This window comes from Leiobunum rupestre, chromosome 8 (genome assembly GCF_980474605.1).
Source record: "Leiobunum rupestre chromosome 8, qqLeiRupe1.1.hap1, whole genome shotgun sequence".
NCBI lineage: Eukaryota > Metazoa > Arthropoda > Arachnida > Opiliones > Sclerosomatidae > Leiobunum > Leiobunum rupestre.
In genome coordinates this window covers 16499578-16512877 of record NC_143391.1, presented here as the reverse complement: position 1 = coordinate 16512877, position 13300 = coordinate 16499578, and the positions used below count along the sequence as shown (strand labels likewise).

Genomic DNA, 13300 nt, shown 5'->3' with positions numbered 1-13300 from the left:
GCACAAGCACGCACATCCACGAGTTTTTCCTTTTGTCCCTTGAAACAGTCGATTTTTATCTTTGAACCTTCAAGCGGAAGCCAGGTGTGAAAACTAGCAACTTGGTCTTCAAAAAAATCAGTTATTTCCTTTTCGAATGTGAATAGAGATTGCCAGGCTTCTAAATTCAGTTCAAATTCGGCGCAAGTGTCTAGTCGGTAAATTTTGATGGATGGATTTACATATCCTAGCACCGTTACTTCTTGTTTGGGTGAGAGACTGTGAGTTCGAGACATCTTTACCACTACGATTTCGCGAAACAACTAATCAATCTTTGCCCTCGTTGATTGATTTTATTCCGTAATATACGTAACTTGACGCTCTTGGTTAATGACAAATCGGTTTTCGTATTCTCCAATAATAATTATGTTTTGAATATTAGTTAAGGGGGAAGCAAACTTCATTACCATACGTAAACTACCATTTCGTTGAATTGAGAGGTTGTTAGAGTTTGCCGAGGAATCGTAAGTTAAATCAAACGCGAATAATGTATTACCGTTTTTATAATTTTCGTAATCAATACAATTACCAGAGTTATTTCCAATTAAATCCATTGCCGAGAATAGTGAATAATACGACCGAGTATAGAGGTTTTTATTAAAATCTGGAGTTAGAGCAGTTTCTGGTATATTCTGGTCGTCTAATGAAAGTTGTAAGAACGAGAGATTATTATGGTTAAATTGAAAGGGATTTTCTCGACTAGACCCGTTGTAAGCAGAATTGTTTACCATTCCGATTATTACCCGATTTGGAATTTTACCTAAAAAAATATTTGACTTCACGAAATCGCTCGCGCCTGCTGAAATTGTCAGAGTTTTAACAACAGTTTGTGTTAGATCGTACAAAGCCCTCTGTTTGTGCAATATAGCATTATGTGCCAGCTGTAGATCTGGATTTACGATAATATGTTTAGCAGTAAGAACAGCGTCTTCGATAATTAATCTATATTTGATATTAACATCTTCTTGTGATATAATTATAAATTCATCGGAATTTTTCAAGAGTCGAATTCTTAAATTCACTTTGTTTAAAAGAAATTTGTCTATTTTACAAGAGTCTACATGAAGTCTTCCCATATATTCACAAAGTTTCGATCCCGCAATATCTTTACTTCTTTTTAAAATTCCATTATTTTTTTTATCTTTATGAACATCGTTAAACGCTAGCGTTGGGTCGCAAAACCCGTCTTCGTAATAGCCCTCGGCGGTTTTGTAAGATTGTTTGGCGCCTTTATCAAAATTTAAAACTGTTGCTAAATATGCTAAATATGGGTAGCAGTTGTTGCTAGATTGTACTAAAGTCTCATTCATAAACACGTCTATTTGGCTAAAAATAGAATGCAATGGAAGATTGCATAATGATACTTTTTTTTCGGCTGCAGGTATATCTATTAAAACACCGTTTTGTTCTTTTTTAACCCGAATTCGAATTTTAAGCATCAAGTTTGACATGTCAATATAATAATCTCCCCCGGGGATAGAAAAATCAATCTGTGTAGCATTAGACAAGGGAGCTATAGGGAAATAGTCTACAAATTTATTTCCCTCAATATTACCATTAATCAGGGGTTCGTTAAAAAGCTCCAACTCCGAACACATAGATTCAAATTGAGGCATAATGCTTTAGTCAAGAAAATCGGTTTTTGTTCTCTTGCGTTTTCTTTGCTTATTGCGTAATTTTGATTTGCGCTTCTTTACTCTTCGAGCTCCAGAGCCTTTCTGTGTATTTAATATGGTATCCCCGAGACTATTTAAAAGATTTGTTCCAGCAATTTTACTATTTTTTTTTAACGACTCCTTAAAATTTTGACCAGCAACAACATCGTCCATTATCCTTTTCCCCATAACCAACCCTTGAATACCGAGTGATTTAGCTACGGGTCGAAAAAGAGGTGTTACGAATCTTGCTAAACTTTTAAAAATTGCGCCAAATCCACGACCAGTCTGATATTGACTTCCTCGAAAGATGTTATATCCGCGTCCTGTTTGAACATAATGATGATAATATCTTTCCATGATGAGCTTGTTTTAAGTGTACTTTAGACTAAGCATCCAGTCTTTTAAATATTAATTTAATAATAGTCTTGCCTGTTTTATATGGCAGGAGTTCACCGTAATCCGACCTTAAAGAAATTTCTATAGTCTGTATTTGATCGTAGAGAACTGGAAAATGGTCTAAAAAATGAAATCTTTCAACCTGTGCTCGATTTTTATTTTCGTTTAATTTGATAATTCTCAGCAGGGGGGTATTAGTGTGTCCTGTTATTATAGGTTGTATAATATTTGTATAGACATAAATTCCGGATATTCCGTGGTTGAGATCTGCGGGGTACATGCCTATTTCGTTAAAAAGAGGCCTTTCAATTTGATTGTTTGAAAAACCTAACATTCTCCCGAGTTTGGGGTTATCTATTGGAAAGGTTAAAAAACTGTTTCCACCCAAACCTTTAACTGAAACTGTCGAATCTGAATTAAAATTAAACTCGAATTTAGCCCAACTCTGATGTGGCAATGATTGTTTCATTGCTAATAAAATATCATCAATAGTGTGGTACACACCAGTTGGAATTCGACAATGGAATTTGTCTACAATATTTAGTTTATTATTTTTACCATGTTCGTAATTGTGGAAATCAATATCACGTTTTTGTCGTCGACTATTCTCAACTCTGTTTAAATCATTTCGAAAAATTATAAAATTAGTCGTATTATCTATTTCTAATCTAATTTGAAGAGGGTCTAATGCTTTGCTTTTATAAACTGAGGATATATAATCTACTTTGTACTCAATTTGTAAGAGGTCTGCTAGAGGACCGAATATTTTAATTTCCAACCCACTCATTAATTCAATTTGAAAATAATAATTTCCATTTTCTTTGAAAATAAAAAAACCCGCCTTAAGTGAGATATGCGAATCAAAATATTTTTGAAGTTCATTCAAAATTTTGAAATGAAGAGATAACGGTATAAAATTCCCGCCTAAATCTTTATCAGCCTCGTAATAGTTTCGTTCAAACGTATAACTGTCATTTTCCCAGTTAGGGTGTTCGATTGGAATATTTTTATTGTACCTAAAATCTATAACCGATTCTTCATCTGACATAAATTTTTCCTCATACACTTTTAAAGGATTTTTACTGCTAATTACACCATTTTGAAATTCTGGCGCGTTTATATTAAAAATATTTGCTAATCTCCCAGTGAAGGCAATTTGTAGATCTCTAGGAAATGAAATTCTCAAGTAATGACCTCGATTTATTTCTTCTATTGCGTAACTAATTTCGTACCGATTTAAAGGGGGGAAGTTAGTCGCCTGTTGAATCTCGTTTTTTAATTGCCTATGCAAAGATAATGGGATAATATTTCCAAAATCATCTCTCTGACCTTCAAATAAAAAAGGTTGTATGATTGATACGGAATAGAAAGCCCAATCTTCCTGCTCAAATTGCGGTATTTTTGTTGTCTCAATACGTATGTCGATAAAATTAGTACGCGAATTAAAAGTAATATTATTTAAATTATTTAGCGGGCCAAATTTTTGAATACCCGTAAAATAAGTGTCTGTTGGAATTTTAAAAAGATCTGCTAATGGATTTTGAAATTTAATTTCCATTCCTACCGGTATTTCTAAATTAAAATATAAATTATCTTCATCATCGGAAGATATCGCTGTTTTTAATCCGTCAAACTGTCTTGGTTTACATCGTTCTAATAAATCACGTATAATTAAGTGTAATGTGAACGGTTGAATTTCATTATTATATTGTCTTTCTCCCTCATATCTGACCGCTTCAAAAACAATCGCGTAATTATTCCATTGTATTTGTTTAATAACAGGCTGAGATGGTGGCTTAATGGGTATTGGGAGAGAACTTGGTAGATTATTTTCTTCGGAAGGATTTAAATCTTCTGGTTGGTTGACGTCTTCATTAATATTTAGAATTAAAGGTTCTGTTGGTAAAATGTTGTTTATATTTTCTTCTAGTTTAAAATTTGACTTTTCTTCTAAATTTGTTTTTGGTTCAAGTTTTGGTTTTTCCTCTTGTTTCACTTCTGGTTTTAGTTTCGGTTTCTTGTTAATTTTCTGTTTTTTTCTCCTGGGTTGTGCTTGTATTTCTTCCACGGGAATTTGTCGTGGTAAATATTTTTGTTGATATTTATTCACAACTAACGCCTTTTTAATTCGTACTTCGATAAAATTTGTTGCGTAAGTTAAGGAAATAGTTTTAGCGTGATTCGAGAGAGGATAATTAGAAAGATAATCACTGTCGACAAAATCATTTTCTCGAAATTCCAGAACAGATGCTAGGGGCGATGCTTGAGGTATTTTTACTTGCACATCTTTTTGTAACTGTATTTTTAATTTTGAACTGTCTTCGTTTTCGTCAACTTTTACCGTATTCATATGTATTTTTCCTTTAAGTGATTGATTGGCCTCAATAGTTTTAGCAAACTCGTTGAGTATATTATTTTGAAGAGATGTTGGAATATTATTCTTATTTCGATCTAGATCACCCTCGTAACGTTTTGGTGGAATTTCAATTTTAATATAATCCCATTGATTTTCTTCGGGTGAAATAACATCTGACACGTGCCCTACTTGGAAATGCGAATACTCATTTGTTATATTCGAATAAGTTTCAGGAAGAATTATTTCTGCTAATGCGCAAGACCATTTTTCATTATTAAAATTTAAAGGTTTTGCTAATTGAACTTTAAAGCTAGAAGGTGTATTTTCCGGGTAAATATCGGGTGATGCGTTCGAAGGTAGAAATACTACGAAACTTGACATCTTTATAATGACAGTTTCAGTTGGGCGACATCTCGTTTTATACTAATAAAAGATTTAGCGTGATAGATCGAAAGGATTGTGATTTGAACTTGAGACTGTTTGAATAACGTCCTGCAACGCTACCGATCTACCACGCTAAACCTTAACATGAAAGAGTTAAAATATCTATTTTTACGTAGGAAAAAAATAATCACAATATATTAGAAAATCATCTTTATTTTACATATTTTCAATCATTTGACAAGTTTGTTCAAGATTTTCCAAAACCTCAATGGGTGTTTCAACTTGATTAAGAGTTAAAATTTGATTATTTTTACAATATTCTTGAAAAAAAATAATTGCTTCCATCTGCTCATCAGATGGCATGACAAAGTCTGGTGGAAATACAACATTTGATTTTATTGTTGAATTTAAAGTTTCTTCGGACTTAATACCAGTTGTCTTTTTTTTACGTTGAATTTTCTTTGGAGTTCCAGTACCATTAACAAACTCGTTTAACCATTCTTGATGTTTTACGTTAAACTCGTTTAAATAATCAATAATTTGATCGTCTAATATTTCTTCTTTGGTTGTATATTCTGGTTTCTTTGAATGAAGACAATCGCAAACATCAATACGAATTTGATTTTTATAACTACTCGATAAGTGATCCATTAAGTGTTGTTTAAAAATTGTCTTGTCAAGACATTGTTCTTGACAAATCCAGCATTTAACATTAAAGTTTAAATTATCAAAGAAATTAAAAGCGTGTTTGCGACATGGCTCATTATAATAACAAGGATTCTCGGTAGGCGATTTGCATTTAATTTCTGGTTTCCCCATAAATAACTTCATTTTTTTAACCTTTAAAGAGCTCGATTTTTGAGACGTCTTACGCTTACACATATCCTTTGACTTTTAAATGTAAAAACAATTATTATTTATAGAAATAGTTATTATTGCAAGTTTAGACACGTTTATTAGCTGTTTAAAGTATTTTGGGTGGGGCCAAAACCGCCAAGGGTATAAAGCGAAGGTCGCGAATTCGTTTCCCCATCTCGCAAATAACTAATTAGCATTTTAAACGGCGAAAAAACGAAAAAAACGAAAAAAATGACACCAAAAGTAAATTAACATAAGTATTTGGTGGGGTTACATATTACCGCCGATATCTCGGTTCGACCTTGTCCGATCGTGACCAAACTTGTTGATTTGATAGACCGAGGCTTAGTGGTTGTGTACAGGTGTCAGGCGTCGAGGTCAAAGATTATCTTCAAGGTGAAATTTGAAAACAAAAATATGTTTTTCGATTTTTCCAAGGACAAAAATTTTTTAATTTTTGAAAATATTTTTGGGGGGTGGGGGGGTTGTTTTGTCGGCCATCTTGGCGGCCATCTTGGATTTACATGTTCATATTTAGTTATTCTCTACTAACTGGAGTTTCAGAGGCTACAATAAGCAATATTTGGTCTTTCTGGATAGATTTTCTCTTCAATCGGATTATTCAACTTCCTATTTGGCCCAGTCGAAATACAGTTAACAAACACATGCCCCATTCTTTCAAAAATGTTTATCCAACAACCAGAATTATCTTAGATTGTTCTGAGATTTTTATTGAAACTCCATCAGATTTCAGAGTGCAGAGTCAAACTTACTCAACAAACAAGTCTCATAATACAGCGAAGGGCCTTATAGGTATTGCACCCAATGGTTGGATTTCTTTTGTTTCTGACTTGGCACCTGGAAGGCTTTCGGATAAAGTAATCACCGTACAAAGTGGTGTGATTCGTATGCTGGAAAAAGGGGATTCCGTAATGGCAGATCGTGGGTTTTTAATTAAAGAAGAGTTAAATGAGAGAGGAATAACTTTAAATATTCCACCATTTCTGCATGGAAAAAAACAATTAAGTGTAGAAGAAGAAAACATGACTAGAGAAATTGCAAGTGTAAGAATACACGTAGAGCGTGCAATACGTGAAATCCAAACCTTTCGGATTTTAAAATATACATTCCCTAACTCTATGAGTGATAAAATGAACAAAATATGGAAAATTTGTTGTTATTTATGCAATTTCTCTCGTGATCCCTTGCTAGATAGATAAATGTTAAAAATAAAAATCATACAATTTCTTTAAAGTTATATTTAAAAAAAAAATTGAAATGTTGCACAGATAAATATTTTTTTTATTCAAAAGACTGCGGTAAAGCAAACTTTAGTACATTTTATTTTACTGAATTGCTCAAATAAAGTCTATGTACACTTTTGTAGAGTGTACTGGATATAACAAATATGTAAATATAGTAAGAACTGGTTATAATAAATATGTAAATATAGTAAGAACTGGTTATAATAAATATGTAAATATAGTAAGAACTGGTTATAATAAATATGTAAATATAGTAAGAACTGGTTATAATAAATATGTAAATAGAGTAGGAACTGGATATAAGAAATATGTAAATATAGTAGGAACTGGTTATAATATGTAAATATAGTAGGAACTGGTTATAATAAACATGTAAATATAGTTGGAACTGGTTATAATAAACATGTAAATATAGTAGGAACTGGTTATAATATGTAAATATAGTAGGAACTGGTTATAATAAACATGTAAATATAGAATTAATCTAGAAAGCGTTTTTGCTTGTGTATAATTTCGCCATGTAAATATAGTAGGAACTGGTTATAATAAATATGTAAATATAGTAGGAACTGGATATAACAAATATGTAAATATAGTAGGAACTGGTTATAGTAAATATGTAAATATAGTAGGAACTGGTTATAATAAAAATAATTTTTAGCTAGGCACTACCATCAGCCAGCGACCTTAAATGCCATTACAGGTGGTTGGGTTATATAAAGTGTGGACTAGTTATAGTAAATAATAATTGTATAATATGGACCAGTAACAATAAATAAATGTGTGTGGTAGATTATTCATATGAGATTAAATTTTTAAATCATTTGATATATAACTAGTTTAAAAGGTATCACAGTGTGGTTTAAAATGTATTTTTCTAATTTATATAATGATTAAAATAAAACTCTGTTAATTTTGGTTGACAGTTGTTTGCTCATAACTCTGGTTCAAATTCTATTCTTTCTAAAATATAACCTTCACCAATGAAAACAAAGAAGTCGCACCATTAAAGCTGAGTAATTGCAAGTTGCCCCTGCATTTGAAAAAAAAAATTGTGAGATCTTTTTAAAATAAATTTTCCATCTTGTTTTTTTAAATAATCAGGTTTGAGTTTTTCAAAACATTCCTCAAGAGTAAATTTCAAATCTGTGCCCTTTGCCAAAGTCTTTATTTCTAAAAGACCCCATTCTTGGATACTTGTATCGTATATTAGACGGTCAGGGCTAGCTCCCAGAAAAGGTAGTTCTGGATTTACGCAAAATCCTACTGGGTAGACATGTTTCACAGCATTCTGAATCTCAAGGTACAGAGCCACAGCTTCATTTTCACAGCGTAGTCCATCCTTCATAAACTTAGTTACCGCCGTCAATTTACCGAAATCATTTTCAACGAAAATTATTTTTCGGATAACGTAGGACTCAATAAGACGAAATAACGGTTAGACTATACTAAAATACTTAAAATAAAAACAGATGGCGTGAGAATACAATAGAATTTCTCTGCTTTGGGACGCGCGCATTTTTAAAAAACACAAAATTTTTCGCCAGTTCTCGAAATAGAAGGTCTTATAAAATAGGGGTCAATTGGTTTTCCCGATATATTTATATTCTCGCATGGTAGAACTGATTGGTTTTTAACTATTTTAATCTACATTACTAGGCATATTGAAAGAACCAATAATTGGCCGGTGAGCTCCGATACGAGCCGAGCGAAATTGATTTTAATTACGGAAAAAGATATCGAAATAGAAGGTTTTATAAAATCGGGGTAAATTGGTTTTGCCGATATACTTATATTCACGCAAGGTAGAACTGATTGGTTTTTAACTATTTTAATCTACATTACTAGGCCTATTGAAAGAAACAATAATTGGCCGGTGAGCTCGGATATGAGCCGAGCGAAATTGATTTTAATTACGGAAAAAGTTCTCGAAATAGAAGGTTTTATAAAATCGGAGTCAATTGGTTTTGCCGATATATTTATATTCTCGCAAGGTAGAACTGATTGGTTTTTAATTATGTTAATCTGCATTACTATGCCTATCGAAAGAACCAATAATTGGCCGGTGAGCTCCGATACGAGCCGAGCGAAATTGATTTTAATTACGGAAAAAGTTCTCGAAATAGAAAGTCTTATGAAATCGGGGTCAATTGGTTTTGCCGATATATTTATATTCTCGCAAGGTAGAACTGATTGGTTTTTAATTATGTTAATCTGCATAACTAGGCCTATCGAAAGAACCAATAACTGGCCGGTGAGCTCCGACACGAGCCGAACGAAATTGATTTTAATTACGGAAACAATTATCGAAATAGAAGGTCTTATAAAATCGGGGTCAATTGGTTTTCCCAACTTAGTTGCTACAGTTTTCTCACTCTTCAATCTTTTAACAAAGCCTTCATTCACTTCCTTTCTCCTTTGAATGATCTCTTTGAACTGTGAAGCTGTTATCCTTAATTTTCTTTCAGCTTTCCACTCAAGGCATTCTGATTGGGTTCTTGTTCTCTCTTCTAAGGCCCAAGCTTCTTCCATAGTTAAAATTAATATCACAGGTAGTTTGGTTTTAAAACTTTCATCCAATTTAAGATCGCATAATTTAACCGGCAAATTTGGAGGTATTATATTTTCTAAACAGCTTTGAACTATATTTTCAGAATCTTCTATTCTTATTGCAGAATTTGAAGTTGGCATTACTGGTTGAAAATTGCAATCTGATAATAAATCTTTAAAGCTGATTGTGAAACAATAGTATTTGATAGTTGACATTTTTCCCGGCGCTTTGAGATTATACTTCTCTGCCTTTCATCAGATTTCCCTGGTCTATGTTTGACAAATGTCAATTCATCAAAATTTACGTTGACCTTATCAGCTGGTGTCAGGTGTGGGACACCCCATCCACGCTCTGTTTCAGTACAGGAAACATCATTAATTAGATAGGTGTTACCCATCCTAACATTATCAATCAAAAACCATAGTACAGCAACAATATGCTTACATTTACCCCCATTACCAGCTACACATTCACAGTTGCCAACTAAAATTTTTCCAAGATAGTTTAATTTGATAAATACTTTGTATTTTTTTTTAAAGTAAATGATGCTTCTACATCAGCTTTAATTGATATTAAAGACTCTCCATAATGTAACAAAACATTTCCTGCCTTATTACTTTCATACATTTGATACCCCGATTTATTATATTTTTCCGCTTTAGTTTGCCCTTGATAAAAATTAATATCACTTTCTGAAAAGGAGAGTGGAAAATCTCTTAAAAGTTTTGTCCATGGTCCTTTGGGTTGACAATTTATGTCGTAATCTTGAATTACTCTCAAAGGAGACCCAATTAACCTAGAAATAAAATATATCAGTATATTAATTATAAAACAAATTTTATTTAAACATACCCAGAAATATTTGAAATTTCACCAGACTGACAAGTGGAAGCCTTGGGTGAACCGTCCATTTTGTTTGAAAAACGCGGGTTAAGCAGACAGCAGAACGTCAAAATTTTATTTTTGCGTCCTGCTGTCTGATTTGAAAATTACCGCCTACTCCGTCGAGGCTTAAATAACATCGCCAACTCACCCTATTCTCATGGAATTTATTAGATGAAAATTGTTTATTCACTTACTTAAAAATGATAATGGTTCGTTTTCCGAACATTTCTGAAGCCGTTTAACTAGTTTTCCCTATTTATTAACAATTTTTAATTAGCATAACTCATTGTTAAAACTTTACTAAAACATGCATAACGCTATGAGAAAAACTTTTAATTGGATAATATTTACCTTTGGGAGGACGCAAAGCGCCGCCACTAGAGGTCTCTATCTTAGGCAAGATTGTCAATTGTAAAAATTAAAAGCACGAGTCATATTTAATCAATAATTAAATTAAATCTGATTAAAATGATTAAATCCTGATTGAAACGATTAAATCGCGATTAGTATGATTAAATCGCGATTAGTATGATTAAATCACGATTAGCAATTAGAACGAGAATTAGAATGATTATATTGGTGATTGGAATGATTATAATTGTGCGTGATTAGAACGAGCTGATTAGAATAATTTAATATAATTATTATTTCGTATTTACCGCGCTCGATAAAATCTCGATTCAACCGATTATATTGATTACATCGTGATTAAAATAAATAAATCGTTATTAAAATGATTAAATCTAAAATGTTTTAATCTGATTAAAATTATTTAATCTGATTAAAATTGTTAAATCTGATTAAAATGATTAAATCTGATTAAAATGATTAAATCTGATTAAAATGATTAGATCTCGATTAGAATGATTAGATCCCGATTAGAATAATTAAATATCGTTTAAATCGTGATTAGATTTTCTAATCTTGATTATATTTTTTAATCTTGATTACCCTGATTTAATCACGATTACCCAGATTTCATCATTTTACTATGATTAAGACGCACCCAAAATGCAACTGAACTGCCCCTCGATATAACCGTAAAATTGATTTCGATAGGTTCGTCCAAACAGAAAATCGCCGCGTCGTGTACCCTATTTTACCTAAAATACCTTCGTAAAAAGGCCAAGAAAGGCTTATTTATCTAACCATGTACACAGATATTTTTCTAAATTATATAGTAATAAAAATTCAGAGCTGCACATTTTTTACTTAAGTTTTAAGTATATGCATTTTTGGGTAAAAAAAATAATGGCCCGTGCCCCCACAGAAATGTTTTCCGATCGCCGCCGCTGAATTTTTACTTTTAAGTCTCAAATGGGGCTGAAAGTTTAAATCCCACCCGAAATAAGATCCTGGATACGCCCTTGTCAAATACCACCCAGTATGATGTTGATCGTAGTATTATAGTAATACAAATCTTTTCGTTAAATAAAGTTTAATGTCTTCTGAAAAAAGGAGGTCATGCATGGCTCGAGCTACCTAAAGCTCGGCCTGATTTTTTCAAAACGCCGATGAGGTCTTTTAAATGAGCGGCCTGTTTTTGGCTGGTTATATTTGAATTTTCAATCAGCCGGACCCACCCCTGGTCAAGCACGGTATTCCAATAAAATTGACCACATAAAATTGATTTCCAACATTATCCTTTCATCCATCCATCCATCATAAGATGTTGAACCTTTGCAGTCCATCTATAGTGTATGCAGTCCTTGTATAGGGAAATAATGGAGTAGAGCCAGAGTAAACTTCGAGTAACGCGAGTGTAAACTTCGAGTAATGCGAGTGTAAACTTCGAAATGAGAATTATTGTCGTCGACGTTTCGATGTAAAAATAAATTCGATTCGGGGTTTCGATGTAAAAGAATCATTTCGGCGTTTCGATGTAAAAATAAATGCGATTCGCGGTTTCGATGGAAAAAAAATCTTTTCGGCGTTTCGATGTAAAAATAAATGCGATTCGCGGTTTCGATGTAAAAAAATCAATTCGGCGTTTCGATGTAAAAATAAATGCGATTCGCGGTTTCGATGTGAAAAAAAACTCGATTCGGCGTTTCGACGTAAAAATAAAATCGATTCGGCGTTTTGACATATAAATTTGTTAATTTGAGAATTTTGTCCTGGATGGCAAGATGGCATGCCATACGCCGTCGCGCCGTTTTTTCCCGGTCGAAAATCAGCCTTTCTTTATTTATTGGGAGTGGTAATGGAGCCAGTAGGACTGCAATATTCGCGAAATATGCTGATGGCGCCAGTAGGACCACAATATTTTCGAAATATGCTGCTTTAGTAGACGTGGGGTGCCGGGAGTAGTGGCTAACTCCTGTATTCCCAGGCGTTCGGGAGGCAGAGTTTGTGGATGGCCGTGTGAGGACGACCACCAATCCCCTAACGGGTGGTCGGAATACTTCCGCCAAGGGTGTCCCCACCCCTGTCCCCACGTATCCCCCCGTTGGCGTGGCCGTTACACATATCTCGCCCTGATTAATCAGTTATTGTGTGTGTGCTGGTGTCTAAGGCCTCGGGTCGACACCGATGTGTGTGTATCTCAAAAAAAAAATAAAAGTAGACGTGGGGTCTAAGGATTAAAATGGCGGTGCCCGAAACAAAGCTTTTGTTAAAGGATTAAAATGACGGCGGGCTACTATATCGGTATTAAAGAAACATTTCCCAAACCGTATTCATTTTTCACTAACCATGAAATATAAAATTGTTACTTGCCAGAAATTTTGGGTAAAGTGTAGAATAGCTGCCCCCCACGCGATTATATATATATATATATATATATATATATATATATATATATATATTATAGAGGGCAAGTAGGGGGTTATTTTAATGTTAAATAACTTTTTGCCGGAAATGAATATTTACAAAGATATGAATATTTAAAGATTGGCCTTTTGCAGTT

At 33.2% G+C, this 13300-nt stretch overlaps 1 protein-coding gene across 1 annotated transcript; it reads left to right on the top strand.

Annotated features, from left to right (window-relative positions):
* Positions 1-6356: 6356 nt before the first annotated feature.
* Positions 6357-6911, top strand: LOC149932502 (uncharacterized). Its single transcript, XM_090155642.1, has one exon. It carries the CDS (start codon positions 6357-6359, stop codon positions 6909-6911), a length of 555 nt encoding a protein of 184 aa, XP_090011768.1.
* The last annotated feature ends 6389 nt before the right edge of the window (positions 6912-13300 follow it).

What these genes read in the sequence shown, in the direction of transcription:
- LOC149932502 (XM_090155642.1), top strand. Translation starts at nt 6,357, where the DNA reads ATGCCCCATTCTTTCAAAAATGTTTATCCAACAACCAGAATTATCTTA.